We start from the raw sequence: 26,866 nt of genomic DNA, 5'->3' as shown, positions 1-26,866 counted from the left end.
AATTAAAGATATGATCTTATGGAATTTCTTTTTTTATTCATATGTATTGTTTTGCATGGACACTATTTTTATATTTGGCTATTTACCAATGTACCTTTACAGAACTTACAGATGATAATTTGTATTTTTAATTCAACCTCCTACAAGAGAATCGTCTGGTATTTATAGGCAGAATATGACTGTAGCAGACTCTTGATATTTCCAAATGATCCCACAAAACACTTTATTTGGTGGCTTCAGATGTATTTGTTCTATCTTGATATCTGTAATAAATGAACATCTTGGACATTCCGTGCACCAAATAGAAACCCCATGGCAAAACATGCTTAGACATTTTCAAAAGCCAGCATTATTCCTTACTTAAGAAAAGTCAGCCTTGAGGGTTTTAAATGATGGTAATGACATCTGTGTATGTGTTGACGTTTTCATAGGCTTTACCTGAAGTTTTGTTTTTTTGTACAAAATAGTATCGGGAAACCCAAACATGAGTGGTTTCTCCAGAAAGATTCCGAAGGGGACACACCTTCACTTATCAACTGGCCATCCAGGTATCTCCCAAGCTGTCAGCTTGTGTTTAGTGCGTGTGTCCCTGTCCCGCACATCACCGAAACTAACTCGCCTTTGCCCTCTTTTTGGTGGCAGGGCTTTTGAAAATAACATGTTCAAAAGGGGGCTGCTGGAAGTTGCTTTCTAATCATTCCTTTTTCTCCTTCTACTGCCCTAATGGCTGCTCATACTGTTCCCCTTTGCTTCTCTTTTGAAAAATCTTTTGACTCCACCTCTGGCTTTTCTCCTTTCTCACTGCTCACATGCTGCCAGGAGGGAGCGTTAGTGAGCACATAACCAGCGTCTCTGGGCTGCTCCCTTAAGCCAGGCTAACCTACCCAGGGTCCCATCTTATCATCAGCTCCCCTGTCCTGGCCTTCCAGCCTCCTCCTTTCCATGTTGGCTGTCTCTCAACCAGTTGTTAATTTCCACAGCTACGTATAGGGCATCTGGATTTCAAAGCAGACAAAACCCCATCTAGCTTCATTGTTAAGGTTGGGGGCAGGGAGAGACAGAAGGAGTTAAGAATGAGTAAGTCATTGGCAGGACAAAGCACCCATATATTGAGTTTCTAACAGTCACTTTGTTCTTGGCTGAGGACAACATTCAGATTGTCTCCGATGACAAGGACACATTCCGCAGGAGAACTTGAACAAATTAACAAAGCTTATAAATATGAAAACCTCCAACACTCGCTAGTCTCTGGGAAAAATAACAACTCAGAATGCTTTTCTCTTCCCCTGAATGGTTCACAGTAACTGCCTTTTATGTGTGTCTTTGACTTTTCTTTAATGAAATATACATATCCTGCATCTTATGTTGAAAGACACGTAGGTGTTTATTTCAAATTTAGTAGGATGCCTTTGTCATCTAAGGAAAAATTCCCTTCTAGAAAATGAATATCGCAAGCAATTATTTTTGCTGACTAATCTTAAGCAAATAAAGGTTTTACGTTCATTCCCCTGAGAAATCACTTCTCCCACTTCAAAAGCATCCTTTATTTTTTAAAGATTATCCCCAGTCCACAGTCCATTCATAAACAGTTTGAATGGTTTGTCCTTCCTCACTATGTGGTATTAAAAAAAAAAAAAAAGTAAAAACAACTAGTTTGCACTGTTGAATGTTTACCCTTTGCTAAGTGCTAAACTGCATACTTGGCAAGCATCACATTACATCTTGTTACTATCATTTCCATTTGAAAGATGAAGCAGCTGAGGCAGGTAGGTTATCTGAGACCACACAGCTCAAACTGGCTGACTGAAGCTTTGAAAAGAGGTCTCCTGGGCCCCTCAGCCAGAGGTCTTGGCTACTTTGCTTCCACAGTAATAAGAAAAGGTTGGTAGCTTTTCCAGTGGATTTCAGTTTTGCTCTCGGCTATTTAAATAGCTCTAGAAACAACCAGAGCCCTCTCTTTTTGGATTAGTTTTTAATGGATGGCCTAATGACCATTCCAGTGGGGAGAACATGTTCAGTGCATTCTTTCAACAAAAATCTTTTTTTCCCTGGCATCCCTCTTAGCGCTGGAGTTGCTGGAAGTGATGATGTCTTAACTGGTCATGTGTTTTCTGAATGAATGAATGTTGTCTGCATGGCATGGAAAAATTTGTGACTCTTAAATGCTTGAAAAAGGGTAATCATTTGCTGTATCTTGAGCTCAATAAAAAATAACCATCATCATGAATGCTATGACATTTATAGGAGACAATGCAATTACATTTGGTCTTTAGGCTTATATATGCCTGGAAACCACCCCCACCCCAGTCCATATACTGGGCCTGTCCATGTGCCCAGCCTCAGTGCACCCTCATGCATACCAGTGGTGCATAATAATGAATTTTCCTGGGCTTCTGAGTATTCATTTAGTCGGAAGGCATCCATTCTCTCCCAGGATAGCATCTGGCCCCTCCTAGCTTTACAGAAGGAAGAGCGAGTTTGTAAACTCAACACAAACTCCTTCCTCTGGCAAGGCGAGTGGGACCCCAAGATGCTTATCCAGTCTCCAGGCATCTCCGGTCTGCACACACATGCTCTCTTCCCCCAGAGCCATTACCACACTTGGCAACTTAAATCCTTTTTCTTTCTTAAAGAGTTAAAGTTAGAGAAAAATTGGTGCGAGAGGAGAGCGCTCGCAGCAGCCCTGAACTTACCTCCGAGTCCTTAACTCAGAGGAGACACCAGACGGCACCAGGCCATTACCTGGCCTTTCAGTCAGAGAACTCGGCCTTCGATAGGGTCTCGGGCAAGGTGGCCAGCTCCGCAAGACAGCCCATCCGCGGCTACGTCCAGCCAGCAGAGCCTGTCCACACCATCACGCTGGTGACCTCAGACACCCCAGAAAGCATCTCCGAGGGCAGCTGGGTGGGTCCAGCCCCCCAGACTGTCACAAAGCCTCCCCCCTCAAAGGTTCTAGAAGGTGAAAGAAGAGACACCCCGGTTCTCCATATTTGCGAATCCAAAGCAGAAGATGTGCTCTTCTCTGATGCTCTGGAGAAAACCAGGAAGACCCTTGCAGTTTTGGAGGATCGTGGGTCTGGGAGAAGCCAGGAAGCCCCCTCTGGAACTGAGGACTTGAGTCAGCCCGCTGTTGGCATAGTTACCGCGGAACCTCAGAAGGAATCAGAAAGCCTGGCCCACCCGCCTATGGCTCAGCAGCAGCCCACTGAGAGGATGGGCAGGAGTGAGATGGTCATGTATGTTCAGAGCGAGGCTGTGTCCCAAGGTCACAGGAAGGAGGTGCCCACGAGGAAACACAGGGTCCTCACCCGCTCCCTGTCCGACTACACGGGCCCTCCACAGCTCCAGGCTCTGAAGGCCAAGGCCCCGGCTCCCAAGCGAGATGCCGAGTCACAGACGTCCAAGGCCGAGTTGGAACTGGGCCTGCTGGACACGAAGGTCTCGGTCGCCCAGCTCCGCAATGCGTTCCTGGAGTCGGCCAGGGCCAGCAGGAAACCCGAGCTGTAGGTGATGTCCACGTGTCCCCTCAATGTGTCACTTGCACGTCCTTGGCAGAGTTATTCACCTTCCGACTTGTGTGGCATCCTGCCTTGAATCTTACCAGCTTAGCTCACCAGTGTGTGTAGGGCAGACCATCCAGGACATGGCTCCACGACTACCATTCTGCTTGTGCCTACTAACAGGGCTGGGGCGGAGGGTGGGAGGTGCCTCTAGAGTATCGGGACTCTGGAATGTTCCACCTCCCGACATGCATGGTAGAGGCATGTGGTGGGATTTGCACTGTTCATGCCTTGACTCACCAGGGTACATAAACCTTTGCTTTCTTCCCTCTCTCTGTCTCCCTTCTGTGTACCTCCTCCCCACCAACTCTAAAAGCCATTCTCGGGTTGAGGGGTCAAGCGAAGGCCCTGGTGTGGAGCGGGAGAGAGGGTCCCGGAAACCGAGGCGCTATTTTTCTCCTGGTGAAAATAGAAAGACTTCCGAGAGATTTAGAACTCAACCTATAACCTCGGCAGAACGAAAGGAATCGGATAGGTAGGCATGTGTCTGTCAAGTTCCCTGGTCGAGAAACTTATAAGAAATCCTATAGAAATTTCTACCCCAGGGATGGTTCTGATGCTGTTTCAATGGGATGTAATGACTCCATAATTCTTCCATCCAAGCTATAAGTGATGTTTGTTTGGCTGGTATAAATGTGTTTTTAAAGAATGTTGACCATGATGCCAATATCAGCATACCGTTTTAAATTGCATTCAGATGGTAAGAAATGAGAAACGTTAAACATTTGATGTTTTTAAATTTTTACGCCCTTAAGTTAGAATCCGGATTGTCCACTAAATTATATGGTGAAAATGACTAAGGAGGTTCATATTCAGTTTATCAATGTCTTATCTGCATGTTGTATGTGAGTGAGTTTTTATCATATGCTAACACAGAGAAATGAAAGCGTCTGTCTAAAAGACGATTGTCTGTCGTGTTTAATAAGTCCCCCTTGGTCCTGGTTTATCTCCACAAGGTGAAGCACCTGGCCGGGCTGTGAGCACACATACCCCACAGTGTCTGTAATAGTTGCCCATGCGTAGTCACTACTAGAGTTGCTACCAGGAGGATGTTCTTTAAGAGGCTTTAATTGAATTTTTATTTTCACTTTTAATGTGATCCTTGGATCTTCCACTCCAATCAGCTAATTGTTTGTTATTGTTTTTTCACTCATGTCTTTCCTAGGTCAACTTCAAATTCAGAAATGCCAGCTGCCGAGGGCAAGTATCTGTCTTTTTCTTCTTAATCATCTCACCCCAGATTAGATTTAGATGAGATTTTTTGCTTTTGAAAAGAATGAGATTATGGAACAATTACTTTCTTTTCAGCAGATTTTCTTCCTGTGAATATAATAAAACCTGTTGAGGTTTTCACAAGAACTTTCTTTAGTTTTGAGAGAGAGAGCTGTGATATTAACCATTTATTAAAACCATTGATTTGAATCAAAGAAGCAGGTTTTTCATGTTACTTTCTTGTTACTATTTAATAATAAACAAGAGAAATTCCTTCCTTAAAATCTCTTCTTAATTCCATAGTATCTATTCTTAAGTCCAGTATGATAGTAGAAAATTATTGCCTGGACAAGAATTTTGTTTGGTGAATTGCAATGGGAATTAGTACATTTTCACTGAGCAGAAGAATAGCCTTCCTCACCCAGAGGAAAATATTGCCTCTTGTTATTTTTGGGCTTCCCTTGTGGCTCAAACAATAAAGAATCTGCCTGCAATGCGGGAGACCTGGGCTTGATCCCTGGATTGGGATGATCTCCTTTAGCGTATTGATTCTTTTATTCAGAAGATTTCCAAGTCCACCTTGGAAAACTTTTCAGAGACTTTCCCTACGTCTTCTAATGATGTTCAGTCTTTATTTGTGACTCTTCCCAGATGAAGAAAAGGTCGATGAGCGAGCGAGGCTGAGCGTCGCTGCTAAGAGGCTGCTCTTCAGGGTAAGATGTGCTGAAAGGTCATCAGGGTAAGCCAGCCTGCAGCCCGCTCTGGCTCTGGGTTCTGGTGTGATCTCTCCTCCCATGTGGCTGCTGTGTGTGCTGCTGATGGCGATGCTGCCTCCTGGGGTGGTGGTGGGGGGCCCTCCTGTAGACCCTGCAGGGTCTACAGGGTAGCCACATTCTGCCGCCCCAGCTTCCTTTCCTCCAGTTGTTCAGGCTTCTACACTGTTTCCCATCCTAGGAGATGGAGAAGTCGTTTGACGAGAAGAGCGTCCCAAAGCGCCGCTCCCGCAATGCGGCCGTGGAGCAGAGGCTGCGGCGCCTCCAGGACCGGTCCCACACGCAGCCCGTCACCACCGAGGAGGTGGTCATTGCAGCCACGTAAGTCCCTCCAGGGCCTCTGGGCCTTGGCTGGAAGGCCTTCTTTGTAAAAAGAAATTTAAAGACTTTTAAAACGAGGCGATCTGAAGATGGTTCAGTTAGAAGCCACCAAAAAGTAGGTGTTTGGGTGTCTGGTGTCCCTGAACTTTGTAAAGGGGTGTGTTAACCTATTGTATCTTCTAGAAGAACATGAAGGGGAGTTTTCTTTTTATTTTTTTGCCTGGTTTCTTTTTTAATCCATTTACAATGGAAAATTTAAAATACAAGAGTAGACGGGTTAATGTTCTGAGCCCCCATGTCCTCATCACCCAAGAGCCAAGAACCCCAAGCCCATCTCATCTCGCTCTACCCGTTTCCTGCTGTAGTTATGTTCAAGCAAACCATATATATCGTTTCCTCCATAAATATTTTAGTCTGTATCTCAAAACAGACTAAAGGTACAGAAGGATTCTCTTGGCTTTTAAATTATCATGATTTTTTTTTTTAATTCCATGGAAGTCTCCAAACAGTGGGAAGTAGGTTTTGAGCCGTGTTTTCCCATGTGTTCAGTATGAATTTCCCAAAGTAATTCATCCAGGGATCATTGCTTCCATTAAGTGAAAACTTTTATTAGTTTTTTAAAAAAATAGTTTCTCCTGCTGGACATACACGTGCACACACCCTTCCTGAAAAAATGAAGTTCATATCATTTAGAGCATGAACAGCCCACATGTGAAGCTGCACTTAACTCAGCCGCCTGCACTTCCAGTTTGTGGATAAGTACATCCTCTATTCACTGGGAACTCTTGGCAAATCAAAAAATAATAATACTGTTTGGTTATTGTAAAATAAGAAACAACTAACCCTAGGAGCAAAACAGTAAATATAAGCAAAAGTTACCCACTTGTCAGACTCCCTGAACGTACTTTGATGTGCTTATAGATGATATGAGGACCATGATTTTTCTAAAAAAGAGCTTAGGACAACTTAGTAAAACAGAGACATAATCTACTGCTTTGCTGGTGGTTAATATATTAGCTTCTTTTTAATTTTTTTTTTTAAACTGGGACACTTATTCTAAATATTCTAAATCCTTTCCAAGCTCGAAAAATCTGTTCCTGTTCCACTGACTTTGGGTAGTCTCTGTCTCTTATTTCCTCAGTGTGTAATTGCTTTTCAAGTTCTTTTGTGATTTTCCCAAATAAACAAGCGAACAATTTTGTTCCAGTATGTTTTGACGTAATGTTTCTGAATTGAAAACTACGCTCTCCTTAATGCTTCTTTTCTTCTCTCTCCTTATGAATGTTCCACCTTTGGCAATTGCTTTTAAAGTGAACCTACCCCCGCTTCGTGCTCAGTGGCCACCCACCCTGTAATGACAAGACATCCTAGCCCCACTGTAGCTAAGAGTCCCGTGCAGCCTGCCAGGTACTGGACAGAAGTTGCTGCATGTCGCACTGAGAGCAGAGGTGCATCTTCCGATCTTGAATGTCTGTCGTTTGTCTGACAAACAAGTCAGCGCAAGGAGTTGTCCCAGCGAAGCGTGTGGCATCTTGCCGTCTCACAGCGGGGGACTTCACGTAGGCCTGCATATGCCGGCATTTCATCCACCTGCTTTCTCTCTGTCCTGGGACTCAACCCCAACTAACCCACTCATCCATTTGTTTTCTTTCTGTTTTACATAACCCTGATCATCCCTAAAAAATTTCGTTTTTCATCTAAAATACTAGCATTTAATAAAGATTAACAGAAAAATAGGACGTTAACCTGAATGTTGAAAGTCTTATCATGCTTAAACACTTCTAGACATGAATACATGCTTACAAACAACCTTACCTGTTTTCTAATGGATAGACAATGCCATTATATTTGAGGATCCAGACAATAACAACTTATAGTGTCTGAACTTAGATGCTTTACTGTTATGTTTTAAGTTGTGGTGTTTTAAAGTGATGTCCTTAAGGCAGGTAAATATCCCCTCTATTTCACTGTTACAGGCCAAAACACAAAGGCTAAAGCAGGATTAAAACGAGTAAGATGACAGTTCAGAAAGAAAGCTGGCATTGTCGAGATGTGGGCTGTCTTTGGGAAAACAGGTTTCCAGCACACCTAGTTCTTCCCTGTGCTCAGTTATGTGCAACTCTTTGTGACCCCATGGACTGTAGCCCACCAGGCTCCTCTCTCCATGGAATTTTCCAGGCAAGAATACTGGAGCGGGCTGCCATTTCCTTCTCCAGGGGATCTTCCCCACCCAGGGATTGGACCCACATCTCTTGCGTCTCCTGAATTGGTGTCTTTACAACTAGAGCCACCTGGGAAGCCCAGTTCTTCTCTGGACCTCAGGAAAGATGCCAAGACTCAGGTCCCCTTACTCCCACCTCACTGTGCCCTGGAAAACTGACACCCCTCTCTTGTCTGGGACAACTTGTAAAGCACTAGTTAATCGGAGTCAAGGCAGAATATATTCTTCTCCTGGACTTGAGAATTGGATGTGCCTGTGGCAGAAGGTACATTGTCTTAGACTTTCCAAGATTCACGAGACCAGGTAACTGGAAGCCTTCTCCTCTTGGAGGGATTTATCAGCACCAAAATGTCCTTTACCTTTCAAGTTACCAGGAATTTCAGATTTTTAGTACCTTTTAGGAAACAGATGGAAACCTACAAGAGAAAATCCTAGGTTAAAAGAGGAGAATGATCTTTACAGTGAAACTATTTGTGTGTAGTAAGTGAACATCAAAACCCTGTGTCGTAGTTAATGCTTTTGATAGAATAACTGTATTATTTCCTAACTGTTTAAAATGCAGGGACTTCCCTGGTGGTCCAGTGGTTAAGACTTTGCCTTCCAATGGAGAGGGTGGAGGTTAGATCCCTGGTGAGGGAGCTAAGATCCCAGAGAGCTAAGATATATGCAATTCTGCCCGTTCCTACGAAAAAGAAAAATAAACAACAGAAGCAATATTGTAACAAATTTAATGAAGCCTTTTAGAATGGTCCACATTAAAAAAAAAGAATTTAAAAAAATGTAAAGACCACCTTCTGAACCACACATTTAGATAATGTCTAAATAGGCTGTGTGGAGAAGGAAATGGCAACCCACTCCAGTATTCTTGCCTGGAGAATCCCAGGGACAGAAGAGCCTGGTGGGCTGCCATCTATGGGGTCGCACAGAGTCGGACATGGCTGAAGCAACTTAGCAGCAGCAGCAGCAAATAGGCCACAGGCAAGGTCTGAGGACTCCTCCTAGCTGTATTTATTGTTGATACTAGCAATACAGCTCCTCTCTCTAAGATAAGGTATACCTAAGCCTTAATTTGTTTAATTCTGTAATTAGGAAACTCAATGTTTAGAAATAATCCAGAGCTGAAAATCTGTGTGACATTGACCATGCAAGGGCTCTCAGCCTAGAGTGTTCACTCTCTTATTAATAGCTGACCAACTGCCCATACCTGTCTTGAATCTAGATAGGGGAAAATAAGCCCCTTTTCCAGTGACACTTTGAAGAAAGTTAACAGACAGACTAGCGGTGGGCTTCTGTTTCTCTCCCTGTGTGGGGCTGACGTCTCCCCGCTTTCAGATTGCAGGCGTCTGCTCACCAAAAGGCACTAGCCAGAGACCAGACAAACGAGAGCAAAGATTCTGCTGAGCAGGGAGAACCTGACTCCTCCACTCTGAGCTTAGCGGAGAAGCTGGCCTTGTTTAACAAACTATCTCAGCCGGTCTCAAAAGCCATTTCAACACGGAACAGATTAGACATGAGACAGAGGAGGATGAATGCTCGTTATCAAACCCAGCCGGTCACGCTTGGAGAAGTGGAACAGGTGGGTGCCCTGCGATCCAGCTCCAAGGTTGCACGTGTGTCCTGAAAATATGGGAGCATGCTGTCCCACGGGGGTTAATGATATGATTAAGGGGCTCTACTTGTACTCTGTGTTACCTGTCGCTACTTGGTCATAACTTCATTCTTAAGGAGGATAACCATGCCAAGGATGTTTCTCTTCTCTTGTTCACATTATGGCTGAAATCATCTGAAGTTGAGTCCATCGAGGGGAGAAAAACAGAATGCACAACCTGCCTTTCACCCAGATGATTGGATTATCGAGACGCATTTGTGCAACTACATCTAGGTTTGGTTTCTCACCAACAGAAGCAGGAAAACTGCCCCAAATGTAGTGCCTCCATCCATGTCAGTCCATCCACGGGGATTTACCCAAGCGGTGTTTTTAAATCAGCTTTTATTTTTGAACTGTCTCCTCCCAGGTGCAGAGTGGCAAGCTCATGGCTTTCTCTCCCACCATTAACACTTCCGTGTCCACCGTGGCATCTACCGTCCCCCCCATGTATGCAGGAAATCTTCGGACAAAGCCACTTCCAGATGACAGCTTTGGTGCCACTGAGCAGAAGTTTGCTTCTTCGCTAGAAAACTCCGACTCCCCAGTTAGAAGCATCCTGAAATCCCAAGGCTGGCAGCCCTCGGTCGAGGGTGCTGGGAGCAAAGCAATGTTGAGAGAATTTGAAGAGACAGAACGCAAGGGAGGCTTGACAGGTGGAGATGGCGGGGTTACAAAGTATGGGTCCTTCGAGGAAGCAGAGCTGTCCTACCCCGTCCTCAGCAGAGTCCGGGAGGGAGACAACCATAAAGAGGCCATCTATGCCCTTCCGAGGAAAGGAAGCCTGGAGCTCGCCCATCCTCCCATCGCCCAGCTTGGTGATGACCTGAAGGAATTTTCCACCCCAAAGAGCACCATGCAGGCAAGCCCAGACTGGAAGGAGAGGCAGCTCTTTGAAGAGAAGGTGGACTTGGAGAATGTCACAAAGAGGAAGTTTTCGCTGAAAGGTAACTTACTACTGCTCTTTCTTTTCTGCTGGATGGGTTGCATGTGTTTGGGATTGTTTTTAACTGAATTGTGAAGGCAGTTGACAGCTGAGTGTTAAGCGTTAAATGAAAGTCTGGTGTGAATGGTACCCTTCCCGGACTTTTCTTCCTCTTGAACTTGACCTGTTCAGAGGACTCATGAATATGTCTGCCATAAAAGTACCTGAAGTGTTTTAATACATCTTCATAAGGGTTTTGGATGGCTTGGTCATGTTAACTAAACTGCTAGCTCTTTTGGCTCCTTTTAGAAATTGATGACCTCACAAGACTTTTCTGGCAATCCAATGGTTAAGTCTCTGAGCTTCCAGTGCAGGGGTGATCCTGATCGAGGAACTAAGATCCCACGTGCCTTGCAGCATGACCAAAAAAAAAAAAAATTTAAAAATATAAAAATAAGAAAAATTAAATTGAGGACCTCAAAGGTCCCGGGCTGGAAAAGTACAGGGAATAGGGCAGGAACCCAGTCTCTGGAGTTTCAGGTTCTCTTTCTAGATCCTTCTTGTGCAGATTAGCAAGCCGTGCAGCACAGGACTGTAATTCTCTCTCTGTATTTCCATAAAATGATAGTGTGTCAGTTATGAGTGGCTTTAGTTGGGGAGTACTGTACATGTGAAATGTCAAAGTATTGTTTAGGAGGCGTGGAGACATTCTGCAGTGTCGTCCAAACCAACTTCCTGTGTCTGGCACGTAGGAGAAGACCAATTGTCACAGAACAAGTTGCTGGGTGGGGTCATCCGCTGGGAAGTTTGGTTTTCTCAGGGACGAGCGTGCCCCAGATTTGCATAAACCCCAGGGGATTGGGTAACCTGCCACGTGCCCACGGATTGAACTCTTAAGTGCGGGATCATCCGGGGGTGAAGGGCTTGAAGAATGTTTGCCCGGGGGAGTAAGTGCTGACAGGGCTCCTTTCCTTCCCAGCCGCGGAGTTCGGGGAACCCACTTCTGAGCAGACCGGCGCGGCTGCTGGGAAACCGGCTGCTCCGACTGCAACCCCGGTGTCCTGGAAGCCGCAGGATCCCTCCGAACAGCCTCAGGAGAAGCGGTATCAGAGCCCGTGTGCGATGTTTGCTGCTGGAGAGATCAAAGCCCCGGCGGTGGAGGGCAGCCTCGACTCCCCCAGCAAAACCATGTCCATTAAAGAAAGGTAATGAGATTTCATGACCGAGAAGGAATTCCGTTGGGGTGGGATGGCAGTTTACAGCTTGCTTTCAGACAAAGATCCGAGGAACAGGCAATGGGAGAAAATCATGAAGCCAACTACACAAGGGAATGTGCTGTTCTTCCAGGAAGTTTGAAAGCTAACCACGTTCATTCTGGTGTCTGGACTGATAAAGCTGGGAGGTGCTGGTTCAAAACTCTATGAGGAAGCAAACAGACTTTCGCCTGCTTCTTTGGTTGCTGCTTCTGTTTTCTTTTCTTTTCTTTTTTTTTTTAATACTAAATTCACTGACCAGCCAGGGATTTCAGATGGTGGCTCTTTTCCTTTCAGGTTTGCATGGCTTGAAATTGAATGCATAGCTGCTTGTGACTATCTATCGATGGAAAATATGTGTGGAGGGATTGGAGATAAATTCAGATTTAGGACACAAATCCTTGGGATTTGAATCAAAGTTTTGTTTATGTTACAAAAAGTAAAATGGATGACTTCTGCAGTGCATTTAGACACTTCATATCAGGTAATAGCTGTGAAGACTGTATCTGAGGATTAAATAACACCAAAACCTCATTTCATTCAAAAGAGTGATGGAGGGTTGAGAGGAGATTGAGAGTCCCTTGGACTGCAAGGAGATCCAACCAGTCCATTCTGAAGGAGATCAGGCCTGGGATTTCTTTGGAGGGAATGATGCTAAAGCTGAAACTCCAGTACTTTGGCCACCTCATGCGAAGAGTTGACTCATTGGAAAAGACTCTGATGCTGGGAGGGATTGAGGGCAGGAGGAGAAGGGGACGACAGAGGATGAGATGGCTGGATGGCATCACTGACTCGATGGACGTGGGTCTGGGTGAACTCTGGGAGTTGGTGATGGGCAGGGAGGCCTGGCGTGCTGCAATTCATGGGGTCGCAAAGAGTCGGACACGACTGAGCGACTGAACTGAACTGAACTGAAAGAGGGCAGGTACTAAGAATCAGAGTTAAATATTTGGGGTGTTTTCCTTGTTAGCCTTTAGTAAAAGATGTAAGTGACCGGAGGACTGGGTGAAGAAGCTTCTCCTCAATTTCCTAGTTTGATTGGCAGAAGTATGGCTCCACCCACTTGGATCCCCACCCCCACTCCCTTAGCACCTCCACCTTTCAGAAGTTTTCTTCCTCTGAACTGCACTGGCAACTCTGATTTCTCTAAGTACATTTCCAACTAGTTGAGACAATGTAATAAACCACAGTGAAAACTCTTCATTCATTTTTTTCAAGTCAAACCTTGGAATAATATTCACAAAATGTTAGATAGATGGAGACTTTTTCAACCAACAAGTTAATGAGAATGCTAAAGCTTATTTTCTTTCACCTTTGCTTATTTAAAATTCACAGTACAGAATACTTAGAAGACTGAGGAGGCTTGGATGTTGGGGTGAGCTAACTAGAAGGTGTTTGGCCTATTCTGGCATGAAGTCCTCCTCCACAGAAACCCAGCTCACAGAGGGCTTGATCCAGAGTCCTTACTATGTCTTTATTGAAGTATAGTTGATTTGCAATGTTGTTGTGAGTTATAGGTGTACCGCAGAGTGATTTGGTTCTTTTCCACTTTAGGTTATTATGGGATGTTGCTATATACCGTGGGTCCTTGTTGTTTATCGATTGATATTTTATATATGGTAGTGTATATATGTTAATCTTATACTCCTCATTTATCCATCTCCCTGCTTTTCCATTTGGTTACCGTAAGTTTTGTTTTTTATTTCTATGAGTATGTTTCTGTTTCATAAATAAGTTCATTTGTATTATTTTTTAGCTTCGGCATGTAAGCGATATCATACAGTATTTGCCTTTTTCTGTCTGACGTACTTCACTTAGGATGATCATCTCTAGGTCCATCCGTGTTGCGGCAAATGCCAATATTTCACTGCGTTTTATGGCTGAGTAGTACCCCATTGTATATGGACCACATCTTCCTTACCCATTCCTCTGCTGATGGGCTTTTACATTGTTTCCATGTCTTGGCTACTGTGAATGGTGCTGCTATGAACACTGTGGGGCATGGCTTTTGTAGGCTGGGTTTTCTCCAGTTACATGCCCAGGAGTGGGACGCTGGATCAGGTTTTTGAGGAACCTCCATACTGTTCTCCATAGTGGCTGCACAAACTTACATTCCCATCAACAGTGTAGGAGGGTACCCTTTTCTCTGCACCGTCCAAAGACCCAACTATTGATAACTGATTAGGTAAAAGGATGAAGTATCATTTAAGGAAATTAATGATAAATATCACTTAATACACAAGTTCTGATCTTTGACACACCAGAAAACGTTCTTGGGGTAAAATTCCAGTAGAAGATACCAATATACTCCCTTCTCTCAAAGGCTTTGGAAAGAGATTTCCCGTCTTGGGGTGTATTCTGTCTGTCAGGATGTCTAATGAAGTTTTGTGTCTAACTGCTATGCAGTCCTTCTTGGCTTACTTGCCTGTGCTTAGCAAATTTTAGTTTCTTTTTTTTCTGAAAGCAGTTCTAATTCTACTGTAAAATTCTAAATAAAAAAAAATGTGAGATGCTGTAAAGGTGCAGCTTCCTAACCCAGGCTTTGTGGATGTCTGAGGAGTTGGAGGGTGGCTGTAAGGTTGCTATTAGCTGCCTGAAAGGGGGATGAAAACCAACTAGCTGTGTACACATGGACGTTCTGGCCGGCGAGAGACAGTCCTTCCCACAGACCCAAGGGGCTCCCGGCCACAGTCTGTCCAGACCCATGATCGTGAGAATGCTTCTTAAATATTCAGCTATTCAGTTTCCTTGACAAACTGCACATTTAAAAAGGAAAGAGGGACACTTGATTTAGCATCTACGTTGGTAATAGACTATGCCAAGACAAAATATACGGCCAGAGATCTTTCCCCCTTACCTCAATGGTACTTTTATTTGCACTTTGCTGAAGTAGCAGAGCTACATATTTCTTTACGATCCACACACTAGCTTTTCCCCAAGAAGTGGAGGGACATTGGTCCTTCCTCCTGTTAAATAATTATGAGGCTTGACCATTTAAAATAAGAATGCTCCTCATATAATATTTATTTGGGCTTTGCTTTTTTTGAGGTGACAAATAAAGTAGACCTTTTAAACCTTATTCTAATTCCTCCGATCACCTGCTTCACCATAGGAGAGGTTGAATTCCAGGGGCCCTGGGGCCACGTGGTGAATAGGGCCAACCCTAAGAGGGGCTGGGCTTAGTTTCTCTCCCTCCATACATGAGGCAAGGCTGCTGTGTTTTAGCAGCAAACATGTTCTCCCTGGAAGACAGAAATTCTAACTAGACAACAGTGCTAGGAAGAATCCATCCTCTTCCTGTACTAATTTTCTCAGTTCGTGTGTTCCTGACATCACTTGTTTCGAATTTCACTTTCAGGGTTCAGACTCTTGGAGACCAGACTTTGGACTTTGCCAGTTTCCTTCATCATTTCTTCTAAACAACTACAGCCTGAGGATGTAGTTCGGTTTTCCTTGATCTTGTGGGTCTGTCTCTTTCCTGCTCAGGACTTGAGCATCATTTGTTTTTGTTTTTGTTTCTTTAAAGCTGGTGGTATGGACTGGCAAATTGTCTGGACTCAAAGATTTTCTTGGAATTGACTATTTTTTCTCTTAGTAATTTTATTTATTTAGTTTTTACTATGCTGAGTCTTCTTTGTAGCATGGGCTTTTATCTAATTGCATTGAGCAGGCACTGCTCTCTAGTTCGGGTGCCCGGACTTCTCATTGCGACAGCCTCTCTTGTTGCAAAGCATGGGCTTTAGGGCATGCGGGCTTCAGAAGTTGAGGCCCTTGGGCTCAGTAGTTGCAGTTCCTGGGGTCTAGAGCACAGGCTCAGTAGTTGTGGCACACAGGCTTAGTTGCTCTGTGGCATGTGGGGTCTTTCTGGATCAGGGATCAAACTCGTGTCTCCTGCATTGGCAGGTGGATTCTTTACCACAGAGCCAGCAGGGAAACCCAGGACTTGAGCATCTTAAGTCCTCTCGCCCGAGGACCACAGAGGTGCCTCTTGTGTTTCTCTCGTGTGACATCACAGAGTGCTGAAGATGGCCCTTCGAAGGAGCCTATATATCCCTGTTTCATAGACATAAACTAAGATTTAGAAAAGCGTAGCAACTGAGAAATTAGAGGAACTCTTCCATACATTCCTCTTCTTTTACAATATATGTGTTGCTCAAGAAAACATATCTGTAAGTTCCTTTTCTGTCTTCATCTTTCCGACATGTAGAATGTCAAGTTTGGATCATAACTAGCCTAAAGTTGAGGATATATTTTGCTTTCCCCATCGAATTGATAGCATCACTGTTTCATAACAGCCTACGTGGTTTGGGTTTCAGTTCAGATCAGTCGCTCAGTCGTGTCCAACTCTTTGCAACCCCATGAACCGCAGCACGCCAGGCCTCCCTGTCCATCACCAACTGCCGGAGTCCACCCAAACCCAGGTCCATTGAGTCGGTGATGCCATCCAACCATCTCATCCTCTGTCGTCCCCTTCTCCTCCTGCCCTCAGTCTTTCCCAGCATCAGGGTCTTTTCAAATGAGTCAGCTCTTTGTATCAGGTGGCCAAAGTATTGGGTTTAAGTTGTCCCTAATGGGGGACTTCTTTGAAAACCATGGTAAATCAGATACATTTTGTGTTGCTTAAGGATAAAATCTTTGACACCTCTTTAAAAGTAGATTAGGCTTTTAGAAATCTTATTTCCACAGTTACTGAAACACCTGTATCTGTGCTTTCACTTTGGGGTGGAGAAGATGACTAAAAAGAGCAAAAGATCCAATCTTCCACTGGGATGTTGATGGAGCTTAAGGATGTATTGAACTCCCAGGAATGTTGAAGAGGCCATCCGTGCCTCTGGTGAGCCTGCGACTCCTGCCTTCTAAGGCCCCGGCGGGGGTCCCCTGTGTTCCCTGTGAGTCCCACCATCCACGCAGCCAGACTGGAGGTTCTTACTTTGCAGCCTCAGAGTTCAGCCACTAGAGGGCCCCAGGTTCATGTAAGAGCTTGGGGCAGGCATGCCTTTTTTCCTTTGCTGCCTCCTTTTCTGATCTTTGATTTGTCCTCATTTAAAAGATCTATTAGTACACTCCTCCAGCCTATAAATCAGCCACAACCCAAGATCTGGTCTAAGGACTAGTCTGCACTCTTTTCAGCCACGTCTGTGTGGTACCTGTGATTCTCTGAAATGACGGGACATTTTTAAAGGAGGAAGAAAAAACTGTACAGCAGCTTAGAGGCACACGATCTGCCCGGCCCACACTTGACTCCATGCTGACTGCTGTGAACCTGCAGAACTTATTCCAATCAAGTCAAGCTCTCAGACCAGTGCTGCTGAAATGTCCTGCCTTGGGCTAGTATTGCCTGCTGGGAACACATGGGCTATGGCCGGAGGGAGAACCACTTCCCCAGTGGCCGGACAGATACCCATGTGGTGGCCCTGGGCTCGGTCTCGGGGTAAATAACAAGGGACTACTCACTGGTAGTAGCGAACTAAGCAGTAGTAAATTAAGCAGATGCCCAGTTCTCAACATCCCAGCCCTGCAAATAGCACTTGGACTTGGCGGATGCTAAAAACACTGACTGTTTGAATTGCCTAGGCAGTAATTTATGGCATGTGGGCTTCCCAGGTGGCGCTAGTGGTAAAGAACTCCCCTGCCAATGCAGGAGACCCAAGAGACACAGGTTCGATCCCTGGGTTGGGAAGATCCCCTAGAGAGGGGCATGGCAACCCACTCCAGTATTCTTGCCTGGAGAATCCCATGGACAGAGGAGCCTGGCAGGCTACAGTCCATGGTGTTGCAAAGAGTCGGACATGACTGAAGTGACAGCACACACCCATGTAGGACCAGATGCTCAGCTCCCCAGCCCTCTGCAGTGCATAGTGGGTCTGCAGGGAGTCAGGAGGGTTGTGAGACTGCAGGAGAGAAGGCGTTTGGAAAGGTCCCCCCACCTTCCTGAGCTTGTTCAACACTAAGTAGGAAATCAAGAGGGCCAGGAATAATACATGTGTGTTTCAGTGGGTGTTCAAGTTTTCTGTTACCTGCAGTCTGCAGGCTTGGGCTGGACTCAGGCCATGTGGGCTCAAGTGAAGCTCAGTTTCTTCCATATTATTTTGGTTACTCTGTAGTCTTTGGAAGTGAGACTTTCTATGGTCATCCTGAGAATGACCCTGCCAGCACATCCAGAAGCAAGATTTCAGGTTCTTGGAAGGGATGAATTCTTTGAAGGCCATCCCAGCAAGGGAAAAAAAAATGTATATATATACATACATACAATGCAGTTTCTAACACATGCGAGTGAAAACATGCCTGGTAAGCTCACACACAAGTAGTGAAGCCACGCCCTAGGATGGGAGGCAGGATATGCCCGGGATGGAACCATAGCTCCCTGCCCCCGTGACATGCAGGGTGACCTGAGTGGTGACATCCTTGGCCTGTGTGTGCATCCTTGCCTCATTCAGGATAACGATATCTGGGCTCTTAGAGGTCGTGGGGCGTATTAGCAGAATACATGGTGGACCATAGAGTGATGAAAGAGCCACGCTTTGCCTTTTTCTAAATCAGTTCTCCATTCCCAAAGCAGCCACTAAGGTAAGCAGCAAGAGAAACCACCACAGTGCGAAGTCCATGCACTGCAGCTAGAGAGTAGCCCCCACTCCCCGCAACAGGAGAAAGCCCTCACACAGCAACAGAGACCCCACACAACCAAGAATAAATTTATTAGTTAAAAAAGAAAAGACTATAACCAGGAAGAGCCAGCTAGAAGAGATGCACAGTGCAAGGTGTGAGGAAAGGGTATGATTCTTTAGATGATGTTGCCATTGCTTCAGATTTTGGAATCTTATTTTGAGAATGTCTTTAAAGACCTAGAGTAGATCATAAACCCAACTTCTGAGGCTGCATTTTTTAATTTCTCTGAAATCACTTGGACTCTAATCTGATTCGAAAGGTAAGGTAGCCAAGATGAATAATGACTCGTGGGTCAAGGGTGAAGTCAGAGAGCTGGTTCTGAGCTGTAAGGAGAATATCAGTGAAGCCAATGTCTGTGTTCACAAGATGATGAATTAGAAATACATCTTTGTGTGGGCGTGAAAGTGCTGGCATGCTTATTTTTTGGAAGTCTTCTTTATAGACACTTTGAAGGCCCTACTGCAGCATGCACATGCTCTTGATTTCATTTCATGATTTGATTTTACTCAATTATTTTTCCTATTAGAAGAAAACTGACTCATTTCAGAATAATTGGAGGAAAGATCAATCTTAGTCCGTATATAGTCTGACCTCCAGATGGAAACCCTTAAGGGGATTTAGAATCTCTTTTCAAGTACATGAACTAGCGCTTGTAGAAGGCAGAGCACTGTCAAGCGTCACAGATGATAGAATCTGGGGCTGAATGAGAGCATGTAGGGCACAAAGAGTCGGACACGACTGAGGGACTCAGCACAGCACAGCACGGGGCCTGACTTAGATACAAGATTCTGACTCTGACTTCCAAGTGGATTCCATCCCCCACCACCACTGAGTAGTTGTCTGATACCAGCTGGGTGTCCTACAATTCCACCCAATTCTGACGCTGTCTATGCAGAGATAGGATCAGACCAGAGGGTAAGGGCTTGGGTCCTGCAAGACAGTCCCTCCGCCCGTCTTCAGACACCTGTTGTAAGTCCAGGCCCTTATCTATGCTCCCAGCCCATTACCCAGATAGAGACTGGAGGTTCCAACATCCTTCTCCTTGGATTCAATCACTTACTAGAGGGGCTCACAGAACTCAGAGAAATATTCTAATTTACTAGACCTCAAGTGTTTATAGAAGAATGTAGGACTTCCCTGGTGGTACCATGGATAAGAATCTCCCTGCCAATGCAGGGGACATGATCCCTGATCCAGGAAGATCCCACATGCTATAAAGCAGCTAAGCCCGTGCACACGACGGCTGAGCCTGAGCTCTAGGGCCCAGGAGCCACGACTGCTGAGCCCGTGGGCTGCAACTGTTGGAGCCCGCATGCCTAGAGCCTGTGCTCTGCAACAGGAGAAACCACTGCAGTGAGAAGCCCAGGCACCTCTCTGCAACCAGAGAAAGCCCCCAAGTAGCAACAAAGACCCAGCTCAGCCAAAAATAACTTTTTAAAAAACAATATAAGGAACAGCCAGCTAGAAGAGATGGACAGTGCAAGGTGTGAGGAAAGGGTGTGGAGTTTCATGCTCTCCCTGGGTGTGCTACCCTCCCCAAACCTCCACGTGTCCACCAAACCAAGAACTCTTGGAACCTTGTCCTTGTGGCCTTTTTGTGGAGGCTTTATTACATAGACATGATTGAGTTGAGCCACCATTGGCCAGTGACTTAATTACTCTCCAGCCCTTTTCTCCTTCCTGGAGGTCAGGGGGTGGGACTAAAACTTCTAACCATCTAATTACATGTCTGGTTCTCCCAGCAACACATCCCCATATACATGTTTCTAAAGGTCATCTCATTCACATAAGTTGACACATTTATCACTCTCATCATTTAGGAAATTCCAAGTTGTGGGAGCTCTGTACCTGCAAAGAGGACAATAACCAAGTGTGTATTATAAATCACAATATCACAGATGAGTGATTGTTTCGTAGAGTAAACGTTTGGGTCTTATCTGCAGTCACATAGAGAGAAAGGAAAGGAAGGAAGAAGAGGAAGAGGTTGGATGAGGGGAAAGGTCCAGAGTTTGAAGCTCTTGCTCCCTTTGGAAAGTCTTCCTGGCTTACCTTCCTTATTTGACCAAACAAATAGGCAAGTATACAATATGGTTATAAATGAATTTGTAGATGTACATGGGCTTATATTTACTGTAAAACTTGTTTTCTTATTTGCTTAACTAAACTTTTATTGTACAGTGTGATATACCTCTCCTTCAGTTTTTTTAAAAAAATTTATTGGCGTATAGTTGCATTGGAAAAGACCCTTATGCCAGGAAAGATTGAGGGCAGAAGGAGATGGGGGGAACAGAGGGTTGGATGACATCACTGACTTAATGGACATGAATTTAAGCAAACTCTGGGAGATAGTGAAGGACAGGGAAGCTTGGTGCTGCAGCCCATGGGGTCACAGAGAGTCAGACATGACTTAGAGTAAAACAACACAGTTGCTTTATGATGTTGTATTACTTTCTGCTATACACCAAAGTGAATCAGCTATACATATACCCATAGTTCAGTTCAGTCGCTCAGTTGCTCAGTCGTATCCGACTCTTTGCGACCCCATGAATCGCAGCACGCCAGGCCTCCCTGTCCATCACCAACTCCCGGAGTTCACCCAGACTCACGTCCATCGAGTCAGTGATGCCATCCAGCCATCTCATCCTCTGTCGTCCCCTTCTCCTGCTGCCCCCAATCCCTCCCAGCATCAGAGCCTTTTCCAATGAGTCAACTCTTCGCATGAGGTGGCCCAAGTACTGGAGTTTCAGCTTTAGCATCATTCCTTCCAAAGAACACCAGGGCTGATCTCCTTCAGAATGGACTGGTTGGATCTCCTTGCAGTCCAAGGGACTCTCAAGAGTCTTCTCCAACACCACAGTTCAAAAGCATCAATTCTTTGGCGCTCAGTCTTCTTCACAGTCCAACTCTCACATCCATACATGACCACAGGAAAAACCATAGCCTTGACTAGACAGACCTTTGTTGGCAAAGTAATGTCTCTGCTTTTCAATATGCTATCTAGGTTGGTCATAACTTTCCTTCCAAGGAGTAAGTGTCTTTTAATTTCATGGCTGCAGTCACCATCTGCAGTGATTTTGGAGCCCAGAAAAATAAAGTCTGACACTGTTTCCACTGTTTCCCCATCTATTTCCCATGAAGTGATGGGACCGGATGCCATGATCTTGGTTTTCTGAATGTTGAGCTTTAAGCCAACTTTTTCACTCTCCACTTTCACTTTCATCAAGAGGCTTTTGAGTTCCTCTTCACTTTATGCCATAAGGGTGGTGTCATCTGCATATCTGAGGTTATTGATATTTCTCCTGGCAATCTTGATTCCAGCTTGTGTTTCTTCCAGTCCAGCGTTTCTCGTGATGTACTCTGCATATAAGTTAAATAAGCAGAGTGACAATATACAGCCTTGACATACTTCTTTTCCTATTTGGAACCAGTCTGTTGTTCCATGTCCAGTTCTAACTGTTGCTTCCTGACCTGCATACAGATTTCTCAAGAGGCAGATCCGGTGGTCTGGTATTCCCATCTCTTTCAGAATTTTCCACAGTTTATTGTGATCCACACAGTCAAAGGCTTTGGCATAGTCAGTAAAGCAGAAATAGATGTTTTTCTGGAACTCTCTTGCTTTTTCCATGATCCAGCAGATGTTGGCAATTTGATCTCTGGTTCCTCTGCCTTTTCTAAAACCAGCTTGAACATCAGGAAGTTCACGGTTCACGTATTGCTGAAGCCTGGCTTGGAGAATTTTGAGCATTACTTTACTAGCATGTGAGATGAGTGCAATTGTGCAGTAGTTTGAGCATTCTTTGGCATTGCCTTTCTTTGGGATTGGAATGAAAACTGACCTTTTCCAGTCCTGTGGCCACTGCTGAGTTTTCCAAATTTGCTGGCATATTGAGTGCAGCACTTTCACAGCATCATCTTTCAGGATTTGGAATAGCTCAACTGGAATTCCATCACCTCCACTAGCTTTGTTCGTAGTGAAGCTTTCTAAGGCCCACTTGACTTCACATTCCAGGATGTCTGGCTCTAGGTCAGTGATCACACCATTGTGATTATCTGTGTCATGAAGATCTTTTTTGTACAGTTCTTCTGTGTATCTTGCCATCTCTTCTTAATATCTTCTGCTTCTGTTAGGTCCATACCATTTCTGTCCTTTATCGAGCCCATCTTTGCATGAAATATTCCCTTGGTATCTCTAATTTTCTTGAAGAGATCTCTAGTCTTTCCCATTCTGTTGTTTTCCTCTATTTCTTTGCATTGATCGCTGAAGAAGGCTTTCTTATATCTTCTTTCTATTCTTTGGAACTCTGCATTCAGATGCTTATATCTTTCCTTTTCTCCTTTGCTTTTCACTTCTCTTCTTTTCACAGCTATTTGTAAGGCCTCCCCAGACAGCCATTTTGCTTTTTTGCATTTCTTTTCCATGGGGATGGTCTTGATCCCTGTCTCCTGTACAATGTCACGAACCTCATTCCATAGTTCATCAGGCACTCTATCTATCAGATCTAGGCCCTTAAATCTATTTCTCACTTCCATTGTATAATCATAAGGGATTTGATTTAGGTCATACCTGAATGGTCTAGTGGTTTTCCCTACTTTCCCCTCTTTATTGGGTTTCCTTCCCATTTAGGTCACCGCAGAGCATTTAGTAGAGCTCCTTGTGCTCTACAGTTGGTTCTCGTTAGTTATCTATTTTATACATAATATCAATAGTATATACATGTCAATCCCAATCTCCCAGTTCACCCCTCACCCCTGTTCCCCCTTGGTATCCATACATTGGTTCTCTACATCTGTCTCTATTTCTGCTCTGTAAATAAGATCATCTATACCAGTTTTTCAGATTCCACATGTATGTGTTAATATGCGATATTTATTTTTCTCATTCTAATTCACTTCACTCTGTGTGACAGACTCTAGGCTCACCCACATCACTACAAATGACCCAATCCATTCCTTTTAATGGCTGAGTTATATTCCATTGTATGTATGTACCACATCTTCCTTATCCATTCCTCTGTTGATGGACATTTAGGTTATCTCCATGAGGAGTATGATATGTTTCATCCCATCTCCAATTCCATTATTTAATGGAGTCAGGGCACTTCGTCAAAGGGCCCTTAGAGACCATCTAGTTCAGTCTCCATTGTGACCAGTAAGGAAGGGACTTGACAGGACTTAACAGCCAAAATAGGGCTTATATGTGGCTTAAAAATACACTCTTCATGGACATGTATTAATGAAATGTTTAAAAGACCCAGCCCAGCAGACCCAGCTGCAAGGGAAAGGGTCCAGTCATTTCCCCCTCTGATCTTTAATTGTTTGAGCACCAGCTCAAATGAGTTTAATGATCGCCACTTTTGTGCCTTTTGTCTTTCCTGTGTTTGTCCAACTTAAATGTCCAAGACTGAAACAGCCTTGTGTTCATGAGGATAACCTTTCACAAATTTTCACATCCAAGCAGCTTTTTATCAAGTGATACCATAGTTGACCTGAAGTAGGTTAGATAAAGACCTCAGTTAATTAGATTCTTTTTTTGTATATAGCTATCTCCTGAGGAAAGTTGGAGTGATCATTTTAAAAATGGGTTTCTAGAGAAGTTTCTGTATTAAGAAGGCAGATTGGAAAGACCAAGTTCATTTGGAAGAAAATAGCGTGACTTAGAATTCAAGAACAGAAACATTCTTAAACATCAGCTTTTACCTGTAATTATAAACATATGATATCCAGAGATTGTCTATATTCTGTTGCTTTAAATTGTTAAACTCATTTCTGCTATATTTTCTGCAAATAAGTACCATCCACCTTCGGCATTACCTGTTAATTCCTCATGTGACCAGAAGGGGTCACCAGAAGACATTTTTCTCTGGGGACATTTATTTTTATTTTCCTTTGTGTCCTCAGCCCAAAAGCAAGGCAAAAACAGAGATATTCTTTTGGTAAAATGATGTTCCATCTTTTATCTGGGAAGTCAGGCTTCAGATTTGCTTTTCCATCAAACTTTCAAACCTTTGGGACCATCTTAGAAAATATAATACTCTACATAGTATAATTATATTAGTTTTCTAGACATACTTTCTTCCAAATAAATGCCATTCAGAAAGATTCAAATTAGGCAGCTATGGTCATTTCTTACTTATGGCTAACTTGCTTAAATTGTGGTTCTTTTCCAAGGAAGGATTGGTGCTGAAGTCTTTGGTTGGCATGTCTTCTTCTTAGATTAGCACTGTTGAAGAAGAGCGGTGAGGAAGACTGGAGAAACAGACTCAACAGAAAGCAGGAATACGGCAAAGCCTCCATCACCAGCAGCCTGCACATCCAAGAGACGGAGCAGTCACTCAAGAAGAAGGTAGCGTTGTCTGTGCTCAGAAAAAGCATTCTAACTAACATCCCGCTTGGATGTGCATCCACCAGGCAAGCATGCACAGCTTAACTAGTTAGCACCCTGGCACGCATCAGCTCTCTCTTGCCACTAGGGCCCACACCTAAAGTCTGCCCGCAGCAGCTTCAGTTAATCACCAGCTGAGGTCTGGAGATGCCCTAGAAGTGGGAACAGTGCCACATACCTAATGCATCAGCAGGCAGGTTCCTATATTTGGAAGTGTGCACTTTTATCTGTTTCAAATCTTCTAAAATGCAGTCTGATTTTACAAGGTTATTAAACCCTTTTATATCTATATACCTATATCTGTAGAGGCGTACTGCAGTCCATGGGGTTGCAGAGTCCGACACAACTGAGCAACTGAACTGAACCAAACTGATATCTATATTATATAGCTATAGATATAGATGTGTGTGTGTGTATATATATATTTTGATAACACTACATAGTATGCAGGATATTAATTCTCTGACAACCAGGGATTGAACCCGTGTCCCCTGCAGTGGAAGCATGGAATCCTTAACACTGGACTGCCAGGAAGTCACCTTATTAAAGCCTTTAGAATGAAAACCTCATTGACTGCTAACCGTTTATTGGTTGCATATAGAATATGGGTTTGAATGTCCTAGGCCTAGATTTAAAACATGCATATACAAGAGGACACAACTGTGGTCGGTGAGGACATGTCACAGAAGTCATGTTCCATGATGATCAGGTAAGCCTTTCATTGAGAAAGTATAGCAAAGTATGTTACAAGTTTCAAGAAAATTCAGTAACACACTGTTGTCGATCTGGGCAAGCATTTCTTATGCAAATGTACCAATGAGTTGTTAAATGACTAGTCATAATGACCAGCTTTTGACCAGTCAGTGCACACTTTCAAAGTGAACAGTGATTTCCTGCTGCCTGGGCCTGTGATGGCAAATGCACCTGCTGGCTGGGGGCAGTGTGGGCGCTGTGCCACACCACTGGCCAACTGCTAGGATCACAGGTCTTCAAACAAAAAGGAAAAATGCTTCCAACCAGATGATCACCTAGACCCCTTCCAGCTCTAAAACAATGTAATAAGCCTCTGTGGAAGAGAGAAGTGATGAAGACGACCTTGATGCACTCAGAAACGTACATAAGAAGGTGGTATGTCCACGGGGCCATGAAGACAGAGTTCTGACACTATTTCCTATGGCTCTTCTGTGTTTTCCTAGGTTAAATTGGAACAGCAATTTGAATTCTCTCTTTTGAGTCAGACATGACTTCAAAGATAATCACTAAAGACAGTTAACGCTCAGCCATTTGCAAATCTCTCAAATATGACTGGATATTAAAGAGCCTACATAGGAAATCTGTATTTCCAGAATGAGATCCAGAAGTGTAAGAAAACTAGGTCCCTCCAGTGATTGACTGCCACTGCCCACAAACTTTATGTAAAAGTTTGATTTGAAAGCATTGGTTCCAAGGTAACTTTAGTTCTTAACTCTTGGTCATGTTGAAAGAGGCAAAGAAATTTCCCCAAGCAGGTACCCTGTGGCATGGTAAAAAGGATGGCTACAAAGTACAAAGCCAGGTAGATTTCTTACAAATAGTAGAATCAATTTCAACACTTTGCCCCACTTAGGGGACAGGGATCAGCAGAAGCTGGGTAGACCAGAAGGCTCAGAATAGTAGATGTGATCAGAATAGCCTTAACATTAGACTGAGATTCTCAGGAGGCAAGAGATGGGAGAAAGTGACTGCAGTTGCCCCTGGGGTGGTAAACCCTGCCCACAGCAGCCGTGGCTTGAGTGGGAAGTGCTGTCCTGGGCTCAGGGGTTCTGCACCAGCAGTGAACTCATCGCTCTCCTACTCCTAACCTAGTTCACTTTGGCCCAAGACAATAAGCTCTTTGAAGTTGAAATAAGCCCATCTATTTTGGGCTTC

General features: G+C 44.2%; 1 protein-coding gene across 22 annotated transcripts in view; it reads left to right on the top strand.

Moving 5' to 3' along the window:
* Window positions 1–26,866, top strand: part of SVIL (supervillin) — a 256,176-nt gene that overhangs the window by 179,154 nt on the left and 50,156 nt on the right. For 10 of the 22 annotated variants that reach the window (NM_174190.2, XM_059892375.1, XM_059892378.1 and 7 more), the window contains 7 exon segments: window positions 4,726–4,760; window positions 5,424–5,485; window positions 5,727–5,866; window positions 9,420–9,663; window positions 10,103–10,679; window positions 11,637–11,862; window positions 24,790–24,919. In NM_174190.2, coding sequence (NP_776615.1) covers window positions 4,726–4,760; window positions 5,424–5,485; window positions 5,727–5,866; window positions 9,420–9,663; window positions 10,103–10,679; window positions 11,637–11,862; window positions 24,790–24,919 — 1,414 coding nt within the window. 22 annotated transcript variants of the gene reach the window in all.

The sequence above is a fragment of the Bos taurus genome, chromosome 13, assembly GCF_002263795.3.
Source record: "Bos taurus isolate L1 Dominette 01449 registration number 42190680 breed Hereford chromosome 13, ARS-UCD2.0, whole genome shotgun sequence".
NCBI classification, from domain to species: Eukaryota; Metazoa; Chordata; class Mammalia; order Artiodactyla; family Bovidae; genus Bos; species Bos taurus.
The sequence above is the reverse complement of the archived record's forward strand: the minus strand, read 5'-3'. Positions and strand labels throughout refer to the sequence as shown.